Source organism: Tachyglossus aculeatus, chromosome 5 (assembly GCF_015852505.1).
Source record: "Tachyglossus aculeatus isolate mTacAcu1 chromosome 5, mTacAcu1.pri, whole genome shotgun sequence".
Taxonomy (NCBI): Eukaryota; Metazoa; Chordata; class Mammalia; order Monotremata; family Tachyglossidae; genus Tachyglossus; species Tachyglossus aculeatus.
In genome coordinates this window covers 75,105,934-75,131,408 of record NC_052070.1, presented here as the reverse complement: position 1 = coordinate 75,131,408, position 25,475 = coordinate 75,105,934, and the positions used below count along the sequence as shown (strand labels likewise).

At 40.9% G+C, this 25,475-nt stretch overlaps 1 protein-coding gene across 4 annotated transcripts in view; it reads right to left on the bottom strand.

Annotated features, from left to right (window-relative positions):
* The window catches only part of WRN (WRN RecQ like helicase), a 115,771-nt gene that overhangs the window by 60,859 nt on the left and 29,437 nt on the right, over positions 1-25,475 (bottom strand). For 3 of the 4 annotated variants that reach the window (XM_038746693.1, XM_038746692.1, XM_038746691.1), the window contains exons 7-16: positions 24,339-24,411; positions 23,189-23,300; positions 17,430-17,847; positions 14,408-14,488; positions 8,946-9,081; positions 6,912-6,987; positions 5,349-5,416; positions 5,016-5,124; positions 3,347-3,415; positions 353-435 (exon numbers count right to left, since the gene is read on the bottom strand). In XM_038746693.1, the coding sequence (XP_038602621.1) occupies positions 353-435; positions 3,347-3,415; positions 5,016-5,124; positions 5,349-5,416; positions 6,912-6,987; positions 8,946-9,081; positions 14,408-14,488; positions 17,430-17,847; positions 23,189-23,300; positions 24,339-24,411 (1,225 nt within the window). Of the gene's footprint in view, positions 1-352; positions 436-3,346; positions 3,416-5,015; positions 5,125-5,348; positions 5,417-6,911; positions 6,988-8,945; positions 9,082-14,407; positions 14,489-17,429; positions 17,848-23,188; positions 23,301-24,338; positions 24,412-24,859; positions 24,995-25,475 lie in introns of those variants that run through there. The other variant, XM_038746694.1, reaches the window with a different exon arrangement.

The window sequence follows — 25,475 nt, the reverse complement described above, 5'->3', positions numbered from 1 at the left end:
AAAAAAAAATTCTTAAGCTACAAAATCTTTTCATCAAAGGGGAAAAGAGCATGGGTCTGGGAGTCAGAGGCCCTGGGTTCTAATCCCAACTTTGCCAATTGCTGCTGTATGACCTTGTGTGTGAAAGTCGCTTAACCTCTCTGTGCCTCAGTGTCCTCTACTGTAAAATGGGAATTAAAATCCTATTCCCCCTCCTACTTAGACTGAGAGCCCCAAATGGGACATGGTCTGTATCCAACCTGATTAACCTGTATCTACCCCAGCTCTTAGAACTGTTCTTGATGGAAGTTTTGAACGATCATGATGTAATTCAACTTTTGGTAAAATACAGATTTCATCAATCTTCGCTTACCAACAATACTGTCAATTTCCTGAAGCAGATGCAAGTTCTTTGAACAAAATTCTGGAGTTAGGAATACAACTCTGTAATTGCCCCTATGGAATAAACAGGAGAAGACAGAAGTCACATTGCTAGAAATGAAACATGCAAACAATTTATTTCACTGACAGCTGTGCCAAAAACACACACACACACCATTTCAATCTGCCAATGGCATAGGTCACTGTATTTCTGCAATTCAACCTGAGCTTTCAAATCCCTTGGTAGCAATAAATCTTCATAGCAGTTATAGTCTTTGAGTGTCCACAGAGTGCAATACACTCTACAGAGCACTTGGGAAAGTAATAAAGAATCATAAGACATGCTTCTTGCCTACAGGGAGCTAATACTCTAACAGGGGAGATGAGTATAAAAACTGTTATGAATGTACAATTCTTGCTTTCTAGAGCAATGAAATTAGGTCTCAAGATCAATATTAAATAGTGAGATCAGTGGTATGGCCAAAATAGAAACAAAGGCCTGATTTCTAGCACTCCGGAAGCAATGTAGTCTAGTAGAGCACAGGCCTGGGAGTCAGAAGGACTTGGTTACTACCCTCTGCTTCACTGCTTGTCTGCTGTGTGATCTTAGGCAAGTCACTCTGCCTCGCTCTATGCCTCAGTTACTTTGTCTGTAAATGTGGATTAAAGCTATGAGCTCCATGAGAGACATGGGCCGTGTCCAATTGGATTAGATTGTATATACCCCAGCACAGATACAGTGCCTGGTACATAGTAAGCATTTAACAAATACCACAAAAACAAAAACAAACACCTGAAGTTGTCTCTGTTCTTCCACTTTATCAATTGAAGATGTACAGTTTGATAAGCAAAGCAACTTGATTTTTCACTTAAATTTTAAAAAGCTTCTTCCCCTAATAAAAATAATCATTCTAAGAACATAAGAGACAACATTGGGAATAAAAAGTAAATACAATGCCCCATTATGATCTTATCAGCCAACTTTAAAAGGGTGAGAAGCAGCAAACACCCTCAAAAGAGATCAGTATCCTGACTAAAACCTCAAATCCCACACAAAGGCACCACACCCCTCTATAGTAAATAGGCTTAGTAAATAAACACCACTGATTGAGAGGGGAAAAATAACGAGTACAATCTATTAAACCAAATTCCTCCATTTATAAATAAACTCACTATAGGCAGGGAACACACATGTCTACCAACTCATAGTGTACTCTACTCAGTGCTTAGTACAGTGCTCTGCACATAATAAGCACTCAATGCATATGATTGACTGATTGATTGATAAATGTTTCATATGCTCATCTCCACTATTAGAATGTAAGAGACCCATGGTCAGGGAACATACTTATCCTTTTCTGCTGTATCTCTCCAAGAACTTACTAAAGAGCATTATACCCAATGGGCACTGAATAAAGACCATTACATTCAATGTCTTATGTAAGCCTGTTTGGGGGTAAAGAATTATATGTCTGACCTGTTCAAAAGAAGCGAGTCTGGGGAAAGGGAGGCATGTGCATCCTGAGAAAAAAGGGCTTCAGGCGTTATGCATGGCTCGATTCTACAGTGAAGCCAAATATACAGCTCCTGGAAACTGAAGTTTCTTCTGACAGCTCAAAGTCCCACAGAGATGCTCATTCCTTTCTCAGTTAAAACCTTTAGCCATATTCTCATCCACTGCCGGACCGGTTTTTGTTTTGTTTTGTTTTCACCCTCATATTGTTTCATCTGGAGAAGCAGTGTGGCTCAGTGGAAAGGGCCAGGGCTTTGGAGTCAGAGGTCATGGGTTCAAATCCCAGCTCCACCACTTGTCAGCTGTGTGACTTTGGGCAAGTCACTTAACTTCTCTGGGCCTCAGTTACCTCATCTGTAAAATGGGGATGAAGACTGTGAGCCCCCCATGGGACAACCTGATCACCTTGTTAACCTCCCCAGTGCTTAGAACAGTGCTTTGCACATAGTAAGCACTTAATAAATGCTATTATTATTATTACTATCTGCCTTCATCTGCACCTAGACCTACTGTATGGAGGCTAGTTATTTTGAGGGTTTTTGGCAACTCAATCTCAAGAACACAAATCAACATTTAGTGCATGATCAGTAAGCATTCACCAGGGACACCTTCCTTTGGAGGACTTGATTCCCTGGGGCACTCGGATTAGCCATGGATTTTCTAGTTTGAATGCTTTGTCTGAATAAATTCTGCCCAGTCCCTTGCTGTTTTACATCTGCTCTCTAGAGCTGTAAATCAGCATGAGAAGCTGCGTGGCTCAGTGGAAAGAGCATAGGCTTCAGAGTCAGAGGTCATGGGTTCTAATCCCGGCTCCGCCGCTTATCGGCTGTGTGACTTTGGGCAAGTCACTTAACTTCTCTGTGGCTCAGTTACCTCACCTGTAAAATGGGGATTAAGACTGTGAGCCCCATGTGGGACAACCTGATCACCCTGTATCCCTCCAGTGCTTAGAACAGTGTTTTGCACATAGTAAGTGCTTAACAAATACCATCAATATTATTATTACACTTAATATTACAAACAGTACACTTCCCTTTTCTTAAGCAGTTCAGAGTAACTTAAATTCCTTGATTCTCTCAGTGACCCTGAGTTTTTCTTCCACATGCCTTTCTTTTAGCTATACTCTCATTCCCAATGCTGCTAGTTTTCCCAACCAATGCCTTACATGGGTAATATACAAAGAGGTTCCTCTATTTTATTACAGGGGATGCATTTCCACTCAAAAGGCATGGCACAAAAATAAAGTCCTATATACAGATTAGTAAGGGAACTAATCTGGTACCTTGGAAACTCAAATTTGTAGATTTTACACAAACCAAAAAAGACTTGAGATTTAACTCTGATGTGTGATAACACAAAATCTAGTTTATGTAAATATTTTCTGATCATTTTATGACTCAGTTATCTAAACAGTTATGCTATGTTGCAAACTTCTCTCAGATAGAAGCAATAGAGAGGAAACGAACAACTTACGCTTTGATTCCCTCTAGGTCATTTTTTTTCTGTGCTGATCCAAGAAAGCAAGCTGGAATGTTGGACATTCTGTGAGAGTGATGGAAGTTTCAGACAAGTACATATGTTAAAAATGGCACACTCCAAAAAAGGAGTTAAATGTTTCCAAAAAAAAATTGATATAAGCTTCACTCAACATGTAACTTGTAGTAAATTAGAGATAGGGAGAATTCCTCAATCAGTGACCGCTTGATTATAAATACATGTGGGAAACAGTGATTATAAATACAATTGGGAAACAGTTTGGCTTAGCAGAAAGAGTGCAGGAGTAGGAGTCAAAGGACTGGTATTCGAAGATCTGCTCTGTCACTTGCATGTTGTGTGACCTTGGGGAGATCTTTCAACTTTTGTGGGTCTCAGTTTCCTCTCCTGTAAAATGGGGATTATATGACTGTTTGCCCTCCCTCAAGTTGTGAGCCTGATGAGGGACATGGACTGTGTCCAACCCGATTATCTTCTACCTACTCCACTGCTTAGTACAGTGTTTTGTATGTAGTAATTGCCTGTTTTTCATGATACTTGTTTAGCAAGCACTGTACTAAGCACTGGGGTAGATACAAGCTAATCAAGTTGCACACAGTCCATGTCCCACATGGGGCTCACAGTCTTAATTTCCATTTTTCAGATGAAGTACCTGAGGAACACAAGTTAAACTTCTTTTCCCAAGGTCACACAGCAGACAAGTTGTAGAGCAGGTCCTTCTTACTACCAGACCTGTGCTCTATTTGCTAGGCCACACTGCTTCTCTAGAGCTTAATAATAATAACTGTGATATTTGTAAGTCCTTACTATGTGGCAGGCACTGTATTAAGTGCTAGGGTTGATACAAATAAATCAGGTTGGACACAGTCCCTGATTCACACAGGGCTGCCAGTCTCAATCCCCATTTTGCAGGTGAGGGAACTGAGTCCCAGAGTAGTGAAGTGACTTCCCCAAGGTGACAGAGCAGAAAAGTGGCAGAGTCAGAATCAGAACCTTCTGGCTCCCGGGCCCATGCTCTATCCACTATGCCATGCAGCTACTCAGTACCAAAATTATTAATTACAATTACGATTACAATAAAATGCAAAAGGAATAATATTATCTCGAGAATGAGATGTCAATGAAAACCAGGGGCATTTCTCTCTATTTTTTTCTTTCTTTCCCCCCAAGCAAGACACCCTACCGTTTTAGACACAAATCACTCAAACAAAATTCTTAAAACAAAAGTGTATCAAAATGATGTACAACTGACTGAAGGCAGAAAGGTAATGGTGGGGAAAATATTTCATAGACTGCTTTTTTACACTCTTTTTATCTTGATAACTAGCTGAATTCTCAACCAAATACCCTTTAAAGAACAATATGCTGGCTTAGTTTTCTCTCTCAGAAAACTTCAAAGTTTGCTGGATCTATAGTCTACCATTTAAGAAGTAATTTTTTTTTTTCTTTTAGTAAGTCCCTGGAGCATTTAATCTATACCAAACAAGGAGCATGGGAGAAAGATGTAATGATCCAGATTTTTCATAAAAATCTGTTTGTACAAGTTACAAGATATTATTCCTAAGAATGATGTATCAGACATTTCATTCATGAACGAAAATGGAAAGCGGAGGAGTTTGTGGCAATCTACCATGAAAGAATTACTTACTCCAGCTGTAGAACTTGATCTTCCATCAGAGAAATGAGAGGAGAGATGACTATGCCAAGGCCGCCTACATAAACTGGTGGAAACTGGAAGCATAAACTCTTTCCATATCCTTAAAATGAAAACAACGCACTAATGAAGACACCAAAAACACTTATTTCATTTCCTCCTTAACCATCTCTCAGACCTATTACTGTCTTCCTAAAAAACAGTAAATATGTACGAGACGAGACAGATGGTTCCATATTTTACATTATCAACTTCAATAAAAGATTAAGTATTTAAACCCTGCTATTTATCCTTTTTAAAGAGAATATTTGCTTAAGGTTAACTCACCAGTTGCCATAACAACAAGATTATCTCTCCTTTCTTGTAAAACAGAATGGATCACTTTCCACTGAACCCTTGAAAAAGAAAAAAAAAAAGAAGAAAATAAAGCTGCCGTAGCTATCCCAGGGAGAAACCCCAGGACTCCAGAGAATAGCACGAAATCCATTTAACTTTTTATTTCCTTTATTGCTCCAATTCCCTGTCATTTTTAGAACATCCTAGTAGATCCTGGATAAAGCCCCAAACTGAGAAATAAGCATTCCCATTCAGCTAAGCAGCCCCATCACAATATACATAAAATTAGGTTCATGTCTTCTTAGAATGTACATGGCTCCTTTCACCAAGACGTATATGAAGGGAGAAAAATTTGACAAATTAGATGCCCAGGACATTTTACAACTGATCTTCATTTTGTCCTAAATGCTGAAAACAGCAAGGCATTATATGCTAAGGTTTCTGAGACACTTTTTAATTATTTTATGAGACTGTCAGACAACTGCCCTGTATTCATTTTAATAGGGATGCATTAGCAAAAACAAGCAACCTCAATGAAGAGACTTAGCGGAACAAAATTTAGTTTGAAGTCAAAACTAGATGGGAATTTCAGTTACAAACATATAAAGTGTTTTGGGACTCCTTTTTTTTTATTTTCTACAAACCAAATTTTGAGTAATAAGAAATGGGAAAAAGTCCCAAGGTCTGAAGGTAATTAATTCCAGGTGCAATTATCCAGGTTTATAGGTACACATAGCCGAGTGGCTGTAATATGGACCTGGGAGTCCTGGATTCTAATCCCTCTACCACAGCTGCCTGTTGGGAGAACTTTGGGCAAGTCATTTAAATTTTCTGTGCCTCGGTTCCCTCACCTGTATCAATCAATCAATCATGCTTATTGAGTGCTTCCTGTGTGCAGAGCACTGTACTAAGCTCTTGGGAGAGTACAATATAACAATAAACGGAAACACAACCTGCCCACAATGATCTTATATTCCAGAGGAAATATGAAGTGCTTCGGGAATTTGCTTGTCATCCTTGAAAGGGGGCCATTCTAATCTCTGAATTGTTCTATATTTTAGTATACATGCCACCATAGAAAAATGGGGATTCAATACCTGTTCTCCCTTCCTCTTAGACTGTGAACTCCAGATGGGACATTCATTCATTCAAACGTATTTACTGAGCACTTACTGTGTGCACAGCACTATACTAAACGCTTAGCACTGTGTGGAGCCATCTTTTGACCTGACTGCACCGTATCTACCCCAGTGTTTAGAAGAGTGCTTGATACATAGTGTTTAACAAATACCACAATTATTTTGTTATTATCAATATGCCACAGACCTACACAAAGAGTGACTATGGCAAGACTGATCATCAGCACTGACTAGAAGTTAAGTTACTAATCAAACTATCCGGGTGGAATGTCTTCTAAAGGAAACACCTTGTCACTTGTGAGCAAACGAAGGTGCTCCAGAAAACAATCACGGCAGTTTGTTCCTAGAGAATACATAGCATTATGGTTGCCTTGATAGAGCTACACTGGGCATTTCACCTTATCATCATACTCACGGTTTAAAACGGGAATGTCCAAAGTATGTCTTTAAGCAACTGATCTGTTTTGCACTGGGTTCTGGTAACAACGGGTCTTAAGAGGAAACACATGAACATTCAGGCTGGAGTTGAAAAATACTTTCATCAAATAAAAGACAAACAGTTTGGATTACCAAAGATACATCACAGAGCCATGGACCACCAGAAGCTGAAAAGTTTCTATTGAATGTCCAGCTACTGTGTGGCTATAACAGTTTGAAAGTGATTTAAGTTATACTTAGATTCATTCATTCATTCATTCATTCAATTGTATTTATTGAGCATTTACTGTGCGCAGAGCACTGTACTAAGCACTTGGGAAGTACAACTTGGCAACATACAGAGACGGTCCCTACCCAACAGTGGGCTCACAGTCTAGAAGGGGGACAGAGAAAACAAAACAAAACGTGGGCAGGTGTCAGGTCATCAGAATAAATAAAAAAAAAGCTAGATGCACATTATTAACAAAACAAACAGAATAGTAAATATGTACAAATAAAATAAATAGAGTAATAAATCTGTACAAACATATATGCAGGTGCTGTGGGGAGGGGAAGGAGGTAGGGTGAGGAGGGATGGGGAGGAGGAGAGAAAAAAGGGGGCTCAGTCTGGGAAGGCCTCCTGGAGGATTTGAGCTCTCAGTAGGGCTTTGAAGGAAGGGAGAGAGATAGCTTGGCGGATGTGCAGAGGAAGGGTATTCCAGGCCAGGGGGAGGACGTGGGCCAGGGGTTGACGGCGGGACAGGTGAGAACGAGGCACAGTGAGGAGGTTAGTGGCAGAGGAGCAGAGAGTGTGGGCTGGGCTGTAGAAGGAGATAAGGGAGGTGAGGTAGGAGGGGGCGAGGTGATGGAGAGCCTTGAAGCCAAGAGTGAGGAGTTTTTGCTTGATGCGTAGGTTGACTGGCAGACACCAGAGAGTTTTGAGGAGGGGTGTAAAATGCCCAGAGCATTTCTGCACAAAAATGATCCAGGCAGCAGCGTGAAGTATAGACTGAAGGGGAGAGAGACAGGAGGATGGGAGATCAGAGAGAAGGCTGTTGCAGTAATCCAGTCGGGATAGGATGAGAGATTGAGCCAGCAGGGTAGCAGTTTGGATGGAGAGGAAAGGGCAGATCTTGGTGATGTTGCGGAGGTGAGACCGGCAGGTTTTGGTGACAGATTGGATGTGAGGGGTGAACGAGAGAGCAGAGTCGAGGATGACACCAAGGTAGCGGGCTTGTGAGACAGGAAGGATGGTAGTGCCATCTACAGTGACGGGAAAGTCAGGGAGAGAACAGAGTTTGGGGGGGGAAGATAAGGAATTCAGTCTTGGACATACTGAGTTTTGGATGGCGGGCAGACATCCAGATGGAGATGTCCTGAAGGCAGGAGCCTGAAGGGAGGGAGAGAGAGCAGGGGCAGGGATGTAGATTTGGGTGTCATCAGCGTAGAGATGATTGTTGAAGCCATGGGAGCGAATGAGTTCACCAAGGGAGTGAGTGTAGATAGAGAACAGAAGGGGACCAAGACTGACCCTTGAGGAACCCCTACAGTAAGGGGACGGGAGGGGGAGGAGGAGCCCACAAAGGGGACTGAGAATGAACGGTCAGAGAGATAAGAGGAGAACTAGGAGAGGACAGAGTCTGTGAAGCCAAGGGTGGATAGCATGTTGAGGAGAAGGGGGTGGTCCACGGTGTCGAAGGCAGCTGAGAGGTCGAGGAGGATTAGGATAGAGTAGGAGTGGTTGGATCTGGCAAGAAGGAGGTCATTGGTGACCTTTGAGAGGGCAGTTTTGGTGGAGTGTAGGGGATGGAAGCCAGATTGGAGGGGGTCAAGGAGAGAGTTAGCGTTGAGGAATTCAAGGCAGTGGGTGTAGAATACTCGTTCAAGGAGTTGGGAAAGGAATGGTAGGAGGGAGATAGGGCGATAACTAGAAGGGGAGGTGGGTTCAAGAGGGGTTTTTTTTTAGGATGGGGGAGACGTGGGCATGTTTGAAGGCAGAGGGGAAGGAACGTGAGTGGTTGAAGATATTTACCCCAATGATCTTCCTCTTCAATAGCTACACTGTAATCTTCATCATCTTCCTCAGTGGAAATATTCAGCTTACTTTTTGTTTCCAAAGGTTCAGAATCAATCTGCCTCCTCTTGCCACTGTCTAGTTTTTCTAAAGCCTAAAAATTGAGAAGAAATTTAAAAAGTAAAGCCACCCATATTGTGGCATATTTTTCAAAAAACATAAAAAGAAAATTGCTAAGCTTTCAATTTTGTTTGAAACTGGCAAGTGTGCAAGAAATGTCACAAAAAAAATAGCATTCCATTTTAAAGAAGAGACAGGAAGATGGAATCCTTCCAACATTCTAAAAGGGCCAACACAAGAGATCACACTTCACCTAATGACAGTTGCTATAAAGTCTGTCATTGTGGGATGAGCTTTCTTTTACTGATTTTTTTAATCAATCAATCAGTCAATCAATCAATCGTATTTATTGAGCGCTTACTATGTGCAGAGCACTGTACTAAGCGCTTGGGAAGTACAAATTGGCATCACATAGAGACAGTCCCTACCCAACAGTGGGCTCACAGTCTAAAAGGGGGAGACAGAGAACAGAACCAAACATACCAACAAAATAAAATAAGTAGGATAGAAATGTACAAGTAAAATAAATACATAAATAAATAAATAGAGTAATAAATATGTACAACCATATATACATATATACAGGTGCTGTGGGGAAGGGAAGGAGGTAAGACGGGGGGATGGAGAGGGGGACGAGGGGGAGAGGAAAGAAGGGGCTCAGTCTGGGAAGGCCTCCTGGAGGAGGTGAGCTCTCAGCAGGGCCTTGAAGGGAGGAAGAGAGCTAGCTTGGCGGATGGGCAGAGGGAGGGCATTCCAGGCCCCTGATTCATAATGAGTTAATCATTCACAAACTAGGCAAAACTTTGTTCTGGTATGGAATATATCAATTTTTTAAAGCTAATCTTTACTGGAAGCCCATTGGAGGAGTGCCTGATTGCTGACTATGACAAGGAGCAGTGAGACCTAGTGGAGAAAGCATGGGCCTGGGAGTCAGAGGACCTGAGTTCTAATCCTAGCTCTTCCAGTTACCAGCTGTGTAACCTTGAATAAATCACTTAACTTTTCTGAGCCTTTTTCCTCAGCTGTACAATGGGGATTAACTCCTCCCTACTACTTAGACTATAAGCCCCTTGTGGAACAGAGACTGTGTCCAACCTGATTAACCTGTTACCTACCCCAAGGACTTAGAACAGTGCACCACACATTTGAATATTTTAAAACTTAGTTTTCATGATGATTTGCTTCACTGAGAGGTGTGAAGAAATAAATAGCTGTCAGATTTCAGTTCCCACTATCCCCAGGAAACACTGCTGGGTGATCCCTGACTGCCAAAGGTGTTGAAGAGGGAGAAGAGAAGGGATTAGTACCAATATTACCTCAAAAATAGATTTTTGAGAAGGAAGTCTTCAAACCTATAAAACAATTAATTGGATGTCTTTTGGGAAGCTTACAGTGGGCATATGGGGGCTAACCAACACCCTACAACTGCTATAGAGGAAAGGTTCTACACAGGGTAAGCCCTCATAACATTCTAACACTTCATTTTTTTATTTTTAATATAGCATTTAGTAAGCACTTAGTGTCATTTATTCATTCATTCATATTTACTGAGCACTTACTACGTGCAGAGCACTGTACTAAGCACTTGGACAGTACAATTCAGCAACAAAGAAAGACAATCCCTGCCCGCCACAGGCTCACAGTCTAGAAGGGGGTCAAACGCTGTTCTAAATGCTGGGGTAGATGCAAGTTAATTAGGTTGGACACAGTCCCTGTCTCGCATGGGGCTCAGAGTCTAAGAAGGAGGAAGAACAGAACTGAGGCACAGAGAAGTTAAGTGACTTGCCCAAGGTCGCACAGCAAGCAACTGGCAAAACCAGGATTAGAACCTAGGTCCTCTGAGTCCCAAGCCAGTGATCTTTCCACTAGGCCAAGCTGCTTCATTATGCTCTTTTAACATTATAGCAGCAGTTCAAGTAGAAAGGGACTGTCAAGCAATTTCTGAGTTCTGAAAAATTCTATTTTAGTAGAAATGATCACTCTACAAGCATATCGAAGAGAAAAGATGCTCAGTAAACACAGATATGAATATTTATATATATATATACATATATACACATATATATATTTTATATACTTGCTGTCACACACATAATAATAATAATATTGGTATTTGTTAAGTGCTTACTATGTGCCAAACACTGTTCTAAGCGCTGGGGTAGATACAAGGTAATCAGGTTGTCCCACGTGGGGCTCACAGTCTTCATACCCATTGTAAAGATGAGGTAACTGAGACACAGAGTTGTTGCTTGGGTCATCATTTCTGAATATTCTGACTGGCTTAGATATGGTTCCCAGGCAGCTTGGCTATCTCTCTGTCTAGACTGTACATTCATTGAGGGCAGGGAATGTGTCTACCAACTCTGTTGTACTGTTCTCTCCCAAGAGCTAGTAAGCACTCAATAAATATCACTGATGATGATAGGAGGGTTGGGTGCAAAGTTCACTCAGGTAGCACATGTCCCCAGTAACTCCCCCCATTCCTGTTGAAGTAGAGACCAATTTGGCCTAAAGAAGGTCAGTAGCTGGCTTTATCTTCCCTGTCCTGGCCAGCCAACCACCTCAACTCTTCCTCCCACAGAAGTCAGGCAGCGGGCTGAGTTTGGGCAGGAAAGGGTGGCCCCCAGCCTTCCCCCTCTTTTCCAGAAGGCCACTGATGTAATCCAAGGGGTCACAAAAAATCTGTGCTTTGCCAAGGTACAAAGGACCAAGAAATGATTGATCCTCAGAAGACCTTCTTTGAATACATTCCACCAGTTGAAAGGATTCCTCTAAGGGAGTTCAGGGGGCCACATCTTCTGAGTGGTTTCCACTGAGAGCATCTTATTGGTGGGTTCCAGCTCCTTGGGAGGTGTGAAAGTGGGGGTCGGAGGCACCTGCACCTTGGAGAAAAGGCTGGGTAACTAGGTCACTGAAAATTCCCACCCTGCCTCCTCCCGAGCCCTGAGGCTAGAGAGGTTAAAGAACATCACAAGACATTGTTCTGTGCCACTCAATTAAATGATCTTAGAGTTCTCCACATAGCAGGACTGCCATTCAAAGATGCTCTTCCTTCACAGAACTGACAAAATCCTTGGGTGAGGTGGAACAAACTATACTGCCTGCCTTCCTTCTTCCTCCTAACCACACGGTCCCCACCACTGCCACCACATTCCTATTTTCTGCTATCAAAGCAAAGATTTCAGTGAATAATACAAAGCATAAGAAAAAGCAGGATGGAAGAGAGACACAGAGTGTGAGAAAGGGAGAAAGGGAGAGGGAAAGGTATATGACAGAACTAGAGACACCCAACAAAGGAGACAAATAGGAGAGCAAAGGAGAGAAGAGGAAAAGTGTGGCCTAGTACATACAGCATGGGCCTGGGAGTCAGAAGTACCTGGGTTCTACTCCTGGCTCCGCCACTTATCTGCTGTGTGACCTTAGGTAAATCACTTAACTTCTCTATGCCTCAATTACCTCATCTGTAAAATAGGGATTAAAACTGTGAGCCCCATGCGGGACAAGTGATTAGCTTGTATCTACCCCAGCTGCTGTTGCTGGGCACATAATAAGCGCTTAAATATCATAAAAAATGAAGAAAAGGAAGAACAGAGTAGCTTAAAAGGGAAGGAGAAAATATAGCAAAAGGACATAAGGAAGAGAAAGAGAGGTCCCAAGAAGACAAGGCAGTGGGGAAACAGATGATTCCAACCAAAACAAACGGAAAAAAGCAATGCTGAAAGGCAGAAGAAAAGGACAGTAAGGAGTAAATAAGGTAAAGTAATAAAAGGGATCAAGCAAAATAAGAGTACCAGTACAAAAAGAGGGACAATAAGAAAAAACAGGTCAACACATGAGTTTGAAACCTAAATGAAGAGTTGGAAAAATTTGTAAGAAAAGAGAGGGAGACAGGATCTATCTAAGGATGCAGATCACGTTGCTCTACCGATATATTATGACAAAAATAAAATGCTGAAAGCTGGAAAATTGCATTTACTAAGGAAAATGTCAGGATTCTTCTTCATAAGCCAAGTTATTCACTTGGAAATAACTTATATTCCATCTTTGACTCTTATTAGTTGACAAGACATGTATTGGGGATTTAGGGTAAAGGCTTTCCCTTTCAGATCATCTTTGATTTTTGACTTTTCTAAGAAGCTATTTCTATTTCCCCAAAAGACTGTGATTTCCTAAAGCTGACAAGAATAAAGCGGGAAACAGGCAAACAAGTATGCACAGCAAGAATGATTTGTAGTCTTCAAGAGAAAGGAAAAGTAGAAAACTGTGAAAACGTAGTTCAGAAAAAGGTTAATAAATGACAGACAAAATGTATTACAAAGATCTACCACACTTAGGAACATTAAAATTATATGTCATTTCAATAAGTAAATGAAATGTACTGGAGTCCTGCACATATAATCCAACATCATTTAACTGATTAGGATTTCAGTCACTATATATTAAACAAACAGAGTGCTGGCTTGTGGTCATGGATACAATCAAATTCACCCTGGCCGGGAATATCAACTGCATTAACTGCTTTCTCCCCTCCCCATCCAAAGGTTTCCTGCTATCAGTAGGTTCTATGCAACCTCGGCTGGGGATAAAAGCTGCTCCCCCAAGCTCTCGGACTTCTCCATCATCACTGAGGAGAATATTTGTGGTGACAGGCCCCTTCCCTCTTGGCATGGAGGGTCCCTGCTCCCAGCATGCTCTATACCTTCTGGGTCAGAGATAAAAGCTGCTCCAACTGCATCACAACACAAGGACTCCACAAAACCCCAGGAAGACTGGTGGCTGCGGTAGTGCCCTGGACCCCTAAAATTCTGCTCCTCTACCTACAGCACCCTACTGATTTTGTCAGAACATGGCATGGGAGGCAGAAGAACCTGGGTTCTAATCCAGTCTCTGCCAACTGTCTGCTCTGTGACTGTGGGCAAGTCACTTGGCTTCCATGTGCTTCAGCTACCTCATCTGTAAAACGGGGATTTGGACTCTGAGTCCTAAGTGGGACAGGGACTGTGTGCAACCTGATTAGCTTGTATCTGCCCCAACACTCAGAAAAGTGCTTGATACATAGTAAGTGCTTAACAAATACCATCATTATTATTATTATTTTATGTGTTGTGTTTTAATGTCTCACTGTTCCTGATGTGCCTGTCTCCAGTCCTTTCTCCCCATTTATTCGCTTAGATTGTGAGCACCCCAAGCGACAGGGACCATGTCTACTTCCCACCTGTGATTTCTCTTCCAGCTTGTGGTCTCTCCAATGTTATACTTCAAACCTCTGCACACAGTAAGTTTTTAATAAATACTGTTATTACCTTTCCACAATATGAAACTCAAAAAGTTTCCACAGTATGAAACTTCAGGCTACTTACCTGAAGCATCTCGGTTTCAAATTCCTCATCACTTTTAATGGCACAGGAAATATCTTGCTCATCATCCAAAGAAGCTAGGTCCTGGAGAAATATTTTTAAAATATACATAATATTTTGCAAGTGGCTTAATTTACATCATTCCCTCTTCACCCTTAAAGTCAGTTTCTGGCTGTGGTTTTTGTTTTTTGATTTAAAGGGAATGATTTAAAGTTTTCTATTTTCATCCCATGAATAAGCATTTAGAATAATTTAATGGGCACTTTTCCAACTCTGAAAGTATCAGAGATGCTGATCAACAAGAAATACAACCAACATCAAGCTCATTCTCATTTCTATAATTTAGCTTTACTCTTCAATGGTTTCAATAATTTAAAAATACCCACCAAAATAGTTTTCAAACCACTATCATTGTGTTTTCATTGTATTTTCTCAAAACCTGAACACAAATCTGTTATTCAACTCAGAATTGGGCAGAGTTTTCCAAATAACAACATATAATTGAATGGGGGAAAAATCAAAGAGGGAACTTAAATAAATTTGGAGGTTATGACCAGTTCAAGAGAATCTACATACTAAGAAATTGCTTCACTAATTGAAGCAATGAATATATACTAAGAAAAAAACGTAGAACATAACCTAACACTATTTAGTATATTTCAGTCTGAGGTAGAAGAACACTGAAGAATGGTCACAAACATCATAATAAAGGCATACTGCCTAAAGATACATAAAAAGAGTAAGAGGTACTTAAATTCAACTTGCCAAAGGACTCCCCATGATCCTGAAGGAAAGCATGAACAGGAAATGAGGAAGAAATAATAATAATAATAATGATGGCATTTATTAAGCACTTACTATGTGCAAAACACTGTTCTAAGCACTGGAGCACTGTTCTAAGCGCTGGAATGAAACAGGTATGTATAGAACACCCAGTTTTCCTATACCATAAAAGTTGTGTTCGAGCAGAATCCCATATAAAGGAAAATTCACACTGTAGGTCTTCTTGCTGTGTGTGATGCTGCATGTATATGCGTAACGTATTATATGGTATCCACCCAGATCAAATCAATGGAATTTACTGAGCGCTTACTATATACGGAACATTGCACTAAAAACTAGGGAGCGCACAATGCAACAGAGTGGATAGTCACTATCTCTGTTCTCAAGTAACCCAAGTTTGGAAATGCCCAAGGTTATAAGAATGGTCACTATTATGCCACTGTGTAAGATATGCAGTACTCTAGAGTTACATAACAACTACACATATGTTGTTTTTTCTAAGTGAAAACCATTAAAATGTGATGAAAATGACTGCGGCTAGGTAAAAACTTGATAGTTTGCAATAAGCAGGAGTGTAAATTACACTAAATGAGAAGTATTTCATCTGCTAGTAGGAATATGTATGTGTTTGATTGTCAGTGGAATCTTATATGAAGCACAACTAAAGATATGGCTAGGAATCATGGAAGCAGCATGAACACTACATGGCCATGTAAAGAGCATAGGTCTGGGAGTTAGAGGACCTGGTTTCTAATCCCAGCTCTGCCACTTGCCTGCTGTGTGACCTTAGACAAGTTGCTTAACTTCTCTGTGTTTCAGTTACCTCATCAATAAAATGGGGATTAAAACTGTGAACCACATGCAAGACAGGAACTGTGTCCAACCTGATTAGCTTGTATGTACTGCAGCACTTAGTATAGTGCCTGGCACATAGACAAAACTTAACAAATACCATTTAATTTAATATATATGTATATATAATATTAAACTATTATATGAACTACTAAATATAGCTTTTTCTTCCTAATATACAGATTTATGTCTACCTATGTATAATCTCTCTCTCTACATAAAGGTAGAGATATATGCCTATCTATAGATCAGAAAAGAAAAACTACAGATCAAATTTCTCACCACCAGAAAGAGAAAAAACAAAACTTAAGTCATGGAGTCAGTCACTAGAATATGAGCTGCATAATTTGTTAGGGGTTTTCCAGTTCTCATTTTGGATACAAATGATCAATTCTTACTTCAAAATTTGAAAGCACCATCTTTGATTCCAGCATTAATATCCATTATACAGCCTCTGGCAACTCTTCACAAATCCCCAACAGAACAATATTCATATAAAAGATGGTGGTTGGTGCTGTTAACCTAACTTTTGATTCATGAGTAAAGTGGGGGCACCAAAATAAGGCAGAAGCTTCTTATGACCCCAAATGTCAATTCCAAGCAAAAAAAAACAAAAAACAAAAAACAGATGGAGCTGGCAAGTCAAAGAAATGCTAGATGGGTCTAAAAGAAAGATCCCACATGGATGTTGAGTTTAGCTTGATATGCAACATTTCAAAATACGACACCAATTTTTGAAGGAGATCATCATCCTCATCTTTGAACTCCTAAAAATCATCAAGACGACGACAAGCCAAAGGAAAAGTATCTAACCTTCTGCTAAACTCTGTATCCATATATTATGCAAGATCGTTTATATATTACAAATTACTTACTCATATTAATGGCTATGTATTCTAAGTTAGTAATTATTTACGTTAAAGTCTGTCTCCCCCTCAAGACTGAAAGCTTGTTGTGGGGCAGGGAACACATCTACTAACCCTGCTGTGTTGTACTCTTGTGAGCACTTAGTACAGTGCTCTGCACACAGTTAGCACTCAATAAATACCATTGATGATGATGACTGATGATCCATACAGTATATTTTCTTTAAACCTCATTGGAAATTTTCACTTTGAATCACAGTAACTTTTTAAAATAGAAGTAAAATTTTTTCTCAATTATTTATCTGGGGTGAAATGACCAGGAATCAAATTGCCCAGTAGCTAAATGACCCAGATGTATAAGTGCCATAATTTCAAGCCCATCTTCTAGACTTTAAGCCCGTTGTAGGCAGGGACTGTCACTTTTTATTGCTGAATTGTACTTCAAGTACTTAGTACAGTGCATTGCATGCAGTAAGCGCTCAATAAAGTTGAATGAATACGTCCATGTAACGACAGTTAAATACCTCAGCAGCCACAGAAGCAGCTTCATTTAGAATTTCTTCTTTAGCCTGATGCTCCAACATGTCAAGCTCATATTCAGTAATATCTAATGACATTAGACAAATTCTGTCCATATTGTCTTCCCATCGATTGCTTCCAATTCCATTTTTTGGTCCAATTTCATTACATGTCAGTGCACCCTCATTCAAATCTCCTTTATGCCCAATTAATTCATCATCCGCAGCATCCTTTGACTCCTCTGTGAATTTACAAAATTTCAATTCTTCACATATTTTCTGCCCCTCGACTCTTGCGGTTGAATTTTCCAGTGATGACATGCTTAAATCATTGTTAGTCCTCATTTCAGAGTTACGTGCATCATCCAACAGGCTTCTTAATATCCCTATGTTTTCAGAAATGTCCTTCATTAGCTTTGAAATTCTATCAGTATATAAAAAAAAGAAAATTCAATTAGAAGATAATTTCTATTACATTGGACGTTAACATACTAGTGGAGGAGTGCCCATGACTCATGAGCGGAAGAGGCCCCAACTAAAAACATAGCATGGCCAAGAGCCACAAGGCAAAATAATTCCATAACCAGGCAGCCAAGGAGGAATTCAAGGGGTTGCGGGTGGCGAATGGCAGTGGTGGACAAGAGGAGGCTGGGGCTCAGCATCGCCCACCCCCACCTCCCTGGACCCATGTAGGTAGGAACAACATTCCTACCAAAACAGCTGGACCAACAGCCCAAGTACAGCCCACCCTTGCTGCGATAAAGTAACCATATGTCTCATATGTGACTATAAGTCACATATGGTTTGCAACCCATCCATATACTCATGCGTTAGTGGCAAGAGCACCGGCTTGGGAGTCAGAGGACAGGGGTTCTAATTCCGGCTCTGCCACTTGTCTGCTGTGTGACCTTGGGCAAGTCATTTAACTTCTCTGTGCCTCAGTTACCTCATCTGTAAAATGGAGATTAAGATTGTGAGCCCCACGTGGGACAACCTAATTACCCTGTATCTATCACAGTGCTTAGAACAGTGTTTGGCACTTGATAAGTGCTTAACAAATACAATTATTATTATTATAAAGAAAAGTCTCACTGTTCACCAGTGTTTTTAAATTGATTTGCATCAAATCTCAAACATCTCAAAGATGTAGGAAGAACCTTGGAAAAGGTGAACACCACCTTTAAACTTTACTTGACATTTGGATCCACCATTCATTGCATTACTTTCTCCCGATAAACTTGAAGAACAGAAAAGATGACTATTAAACCTCCTAACTGAGGGTAGTGGGGCAGTTGGAGGGGAGGGAACAGTCTCTTAAGAATCTCTAACTGGAGTGAAGCTGGATGAGTTATAATCCTATTTTGCATTGGAAGGACATACTTTCCAAAATACCTTTGTTAGGTGGTAATGGGTAGTACATATCAGAAGAGACAGAGAGAAAGGAGTGAGAGTGAGGAAGGGAGGAATGAGACAGGGGAAAGAAAAAAAGTACACGTACACACCTTAGTGTTTGAGTGGAGCAAATCATTTCTTTTTCTTCACCTCCTATATTTATATATCTAAAAGATTGGTTATGCACAGGCAAACACACACATACACATACGCAAACACACTCTCATATATAAAGAGTTAATTCTCCTGTAACACGTTTCATTACAAAATGTCTTTAGAGAATAGTCTTTTTATAATGCACATCTGTCTGGATAGAGCACAATCCACAAGTCAGGGAAGTAGATCCAGTGAAGATAAAAATGGTTGTGCACAGGTGTTTGAATTAAATCCAAGGATCTCAGTTTTTCCATAACACAAAATGCTTCAAGAACATAACTGTTACAGGGAAATAAAAGGCATACTGTGATCCTCTAAGCAATTTAACTGATCAGAAATGACACTAATACTTGTGTTTTTACACACAATGTGCAAGGCAGTAATAAGCACTGAGGTAGATACAATATAAACAGATCAGACACAGTCCCTTGTTCCACATGGGGCTCACATTCTAAGAGGGAGTGAGAACCTCTAGACTATAAACTCATTGTGGGCAGGGAATGTGTCTGTTTACTGTTGCATTCACTCATTCATTCAATCATATTTACTGAGCACTTACTGTGTGCAGAGCACTGTACTAAGTGCTTGGGGAGTACAAGTTGGCAACATATAGAGAAAGTCCCTACCCAACAGCGGGCTCACAGTCTAGAAGGGGGAGACAGACAAGACAACAAAACATATTAACAAAATAAAATAAATAGAATAGTAAATATGTACAAGTAAAATAGAGTAATAAATCTGTACAAACATATATACAGGTGCTGTGGGGAGAGGAAGGAGGGAGGGTGGGAGGGATGGGGAGGGGGAGAGGAAGGAGGGGGCTCCTGGAGGAGGTGAGCTCTCAGTAGGGCTTTGAAGAGGGGAAGAGAGCTTGCTTGGCGGATGTGCGAAGGGAGGGCATTCCAGGCCAGGGGGAGGACGTGGGATAGGGGTCAATGGTGGGACAGGCGAGAACGAGGCACAGTGAGGAGGTTAGTGGCAGAGGAGCAGAGGGTGCGGGTTGGGCTGCAGAAGAAGGGAGGTGAGGTAGGAGGGGGCGAGGTGATGGAGAGCCTTGAAGCCGAGAGCGAGGAGTTTTTGCCTGATGCGTAGGTTGACTGGTAGTCACCGGAGATTTCTGAGGAGGGGAGTAACATGCCCAGAGCGTTTCTGCACAAAGATGATCCGGGCGGCAGCGTGAAGTATAGACTGAAGTAGGGAGAGACAGGAGGATGGGAGATCAGAGAGGAGGCTGATGCAGTAATCCAGTCGGGATAGGATAAGAGATTGAACCAGCAAGGTAGCGGTTTGGATGGAAAGGAAAGGGCGGATCTTGGTGATGTTGCAGAGGTGAGACCGGCAGTTTTTGGTGATGGATTGGATGTGAGGGTTGAACGAGAGAGCAGAGTCAAGGATGACACCAAGGTTGCGGGCTTGTGAAACGGGAAGGATGGTAGTGCCATCAACAGTGACGGGAAAGTCAGGGAGCAGGCAGGGTTTGGGAGGGAAGATGAGTTCAGTCTTGGACATATTGAGTTTTAGATGGCGGGCAGACATCCAGATGGAGATGTCTTGAAGGCAGGAGGAGACATGAGCCTGAAGGGAGGGAGAGAGAGCAGGGGCAGAGATGTGGATTTGTACTGCATTCTCCCAAGCGCTTAGTACAGTGCACTGCACACAGTAAGCACTTTATAAATACAATTGAATGAATGCATGAACAGCTATTTTATTTCCATTTTAAAGATAAGGTAAGTAAGGTTACAGAGAAGTTAAATGACTTGCCCAGGGTGACAGAGCAGGGAAGTGGCAGAGCCAAGATTTGAACCCAGGTCCTGCAGAAGCATGCTCTATCCACTAAGCCATGCTGCTTCTACATACATCTGAAAGATACCCAGAGAAACTTCTCCCCTTGTGAAGAGAACAAGGAAGATAAATTTAAACGGCTTAACACCACAATTAGATAGATATCTTTTATATATATATATATATTTAAATTCATATGATCAGCTGCCATCTCTATGCAGATGATTCCCAAAATCTCTATCTCCAGCCCAGATCTCTCTCCTTTTCTGCAGTCTCACATTTCCTCCTGCTATCAGGACACCTCTACTTGGATGTCCCACCTACACCTCAAACTAAACATGCATAAGAAACAACTCCCCACCCAAACTCTATCCTCCCTGTGCCTTCCCTATCACTGCAGACAATACCACTCTCCTTCGTATCTCACAAGCCTGTAACCTTGGTGATGTCCTCAACTCATCTCTCATTTCACCCACAATCAATGCATCACCGAATCCTGTCGATTTTACCTTCAAGACAGTGCTAAAATCAACTCTTTCCTCTCCATCCAAACTGCTACCACACGAAGCCAAGCACGTATCCTATTCCGCTTTGAATACTGTATCTGCCTCTTTGCTGACCTCCGTTTCCTGTCTCTCCCCACTCCAGTCCATACTTCACTCTGATGCAAGGATCATTTTTCAATGAAAACATTCACTCCTCATGAACCTCCAATGGCTGTCCATCCATCTCTGCATCAAACAGAAACTGCTTACCAACGGCTTCAAAGAGCTCAATCAATTTGCCACTCTTACCTCACCTCACTGATCTCCTACTACAGCTCAGAATGCACACTTAGCTCTTCTAGCACCAGCTTACTCATTGAGCCTCAATCTTGTGTAACTCGCAGCCGACCCCTTCCCCCATGTCCTCCCTTTACCCTGGAAGTCCCTCCCCCTCCATATATGCCAGATTAACACTCTCCCTATCTTCAAAGCATTACTAAGGTCACATATCCTCAAAAGGCCTTCCCCAATGAAGTCCTCTTTCCCCTGGTTCCTTCTAACATCTCTGTCTTCTATGCACTTGGATCTGTGACCTCTGGGCATTTGATATTCACACCACCCTCAATCCCACAGTATTTATGTACATATCTTTAAATTATATATTATAAATTGTTTATTTATATTAATAGCTGTCTCCCTCTCTAGATTGTAAGCTCGTTAAGGGCAGGGAGCATGTCTCCTAACTCTGTTTTACTCTCCTAAGCACTTTGTACAGTGCTCTGCACATAGGAAGTATTCAGTAAATATTACTGCCTTATGTGAGAACCTTAAATTTAAAATTCCTGACAGAAATTAAATCTCAACAAAAAATCACTTGCTCAGCTTGTATTCTTTCTAATCCAACCCCTTCTGAGATTTCTCTGTTGTTAATGTTTTAAGATTAGATTACCACAATGCAATCTCTCATTCCACAAGAACTCATGCTGCTGAAGGCTCACCACAAAGCTACTTCACAGTTTGTGCAGAAATAACTGCCCAACAGAACAGAAAAAAGAGCACTTATGCAATAAATATAATACAAATACACTGCATTTGTATTACACTCTTTGCCAAATGTCACAAACCATCTATTCCCTATTCTAAATCTGAACACCACTTCTAAATGGTTTTCAAAAAGAAATCCTAGTCTCTTAATGAGTTGGTTTGTATCTGCAATTGTAACGGAGGCTTCCAGGGGGATAGAGAGGCTACTACATAGTAAAAAAGCACCTGTCAACTTTCTAGTTTCTGAGTACCAGAGGTGGTTAAATTATATTGCACAAATTTGAACAAACAGGCTCCAAACGATTACTCAGAGTGGAAGGGGATATGAATCTTACTGTTCTCCCTCTAGTGTATGTGTTGAAATGAATTTTATCGGCACATAATTTATGCTCTCAGTTTAGGACTTTCATAAAACATTCTACAAAGTAGGCTGGAAAGTCCCTTTGATGTTTTAACTGAGAAAAGATGAATTATTCCTGCCTGGATACAAAGTTTTCATTCCTCCATAAGTTAACGTTCTCAGAACAAATGTTCTCATACACAGCTATACTGGAATGGCTCTGTCAAATATCCCTGAAGAGCACCAATCAAAGGAAGCTTTACCTAAAGGAAATTTGATTATAAGATCCTTAAGGACAGGTACTAGGTCTTTTATTTCTATTGGATCCTTCCAAACATTGAGTTCAGTGTTCCATACATAGCAGGCACTCAATAATAGCTGTAAACTTAGTTATGGTCAGGGAACATGTTCACTAATTCTGTTGCACTGTATGCTCCCCAGCACTTAGTACAGTGCTGTGCACACAGTAAGCACTCAATAAATATGACTGACTGATTAAATAGCTGTGAATGGTAATGATGAAATATCAAGGATATAGAAGAAAAAAATGTACAAGTAATATTTACCTCTGTGGACATTCTGGTTTTTGAAAAGTGACAGGAAGGTGATTAGCCAGATCAATTATCTCTTCAGACATTGACGTCAATTGCTCCTTTAAGTCTCTGGGTAACATCTCCTCTGGAACAATCAGGGTCAATGACACCTTTACAAACAATCAAGTTCTAATCGAAATTGATCCACTACCAAGTTCATTTTGCCATTTTATTTTACCAATTCTCTAGGTCTGAGATTTCTGTTCTGAGTCAGTGAATGGACTGCAGACCAGGCTAACATGTTGGGCTTAATTACTTCTTTCAGATAAAATGTAGGGACCCAATATTGGAGGTTTTCCCCCCTCACCCTTACACAGGTATTGTAAATGAGAAAATTTATGGCTAAAGTAGGAATGTATAAAACAGCTGGGAAACCAGAAAAAAAAATAAGAATACACTGACATTACTATGCACTTGGCATATCACAAGAAAATGACTTATTTTTCCACTTCACTTTGGCAATCAGCAATCAATGAGTGGTTTCACTGCATAGAATGGGAAGCAGGAAAGAAGCATGGCCTAGTGGACAGAGTACAGGCCTGGGAGTCAGAAGGACTTGGGTTCTAATCCTGCCACTGCTACTTGTCTGCTATGTGACCTCAGGCAAGTCACTTAACTACTCTGGGCCTCTGTTATCTCAACTGTAAAATGGATAATGAGACCGTGAGTCCAATGTGGGACAGGAACTGTGTCCAACCTGATTAGCTTGTATCTACCCCAGTGCTTCGATCAGTGCTTGATGGATAGTAAGCGCTACATAAATATCATTATTACTATTATTATAGTATTATTATTATTACTATTATTGCATGAAAACTGCCGACATTAATGGGGGCCCATCTAGTTTATGTGAATGCAGACACCTGTTATTAGTTCAAGAATGACAAGAAGGCAAATCGTGGAAAATGATAACATTAAAACTGCAAATCCACACAATAGCATTTCAAATTTGGCTGGAGATGCACGATAGTGAATCCCAGCATTGAACTAAAACCTAACATATTTTACTATATTGACCGTTTTCCTGAAGCAAATAGATGGTACATAGCTTGAGTGTCTGTTTAATAATATTAAGCCCACTAGATAGATTCCCACTATTTTAATTTTGCAAACCTCAACTTACCTCTTTTTACACTGAACAGCATTTGCTCGGCACCGCTCAAGGTTGCCAATTTTTTGTAAATTATGAAGCCAGCCTGAGAAAGGAAACAAAAGTCAATTCTACAAACCTACTACAATAAAGGTATTTAGAAAAGGGATCTGTTTTGTATGTACACAAGCCTCAGACAGATTCAAAGACCTTAACGTTTCATATACTGTGAAACGCTACACGAGACCACTAACTCCCTACACCACTCTGAGAAATGCCAAGATATTGTGTGGAGCATTAGACTGAACTTAAATGTCTCACTTAGACACACTGAATTTACCAAGTGAAGAGTGAGTAGAGTCCCTTGAGATTCAGGACAAGACTCATGGTAAATCTGATGAAGAATTAATGCCAAAGCTCTCCACCTTGATTAAGTTCTGGATTAGCTCACTTAAATTCCTCCCCAATTGCCAATGTTCCCCAAACATAGTAGAGTGGAAATTCTAGGCTAGAAGGTCTTGATTGTTCCCAACCCACCAATTACATTAACCTACCCTTTTTGGCTGTTAGATGTGGAAACCAACGCTTAACCGCCCTGCTCCATTTTGCTTTCAGACTCCATTTTGTATGTAATCTAACTTGTTTTCCTAAATCATGCTTCAGCCATGCCCCGACCCTGTCGTCAGTTACAGAGACCGCAGCCACACTTGGTTGGACCCAATGGATCATATGATCAGGAGCACTGACACTTGATTGGACTGATTGGATCACATGATCAAAAACACCAACACTTGCCTGGATCCCATTGATGGTGCGAGGGAATACCACGTCCACCACAGACTACAGTTACCTCTACCATTTTTCAGCTGAACCCACTTTTAGGGCAACAGACTCTGTTTGTCCTCACCCATATGGACCTGTATTACTACTGCAATTAGCCCTTTATGCTGTGTAGCTGTGACTAGATTCTTTTGTTGGACCTGACTAGGCAAACCCAGGCCTGTACACACCCATTCTCCAATTCTGAAGTGAAATGGGGACTAAATACCCCTTCTACCTCAAATTTGGACTGTGAACCACATGTGGGAGACAGGAACTGTGTCCGAACTGATTATTTGTAGCTACCTAGTGCTTAGTACGTGCCTGGCATATAGCAAGTGCCTAAAAAAT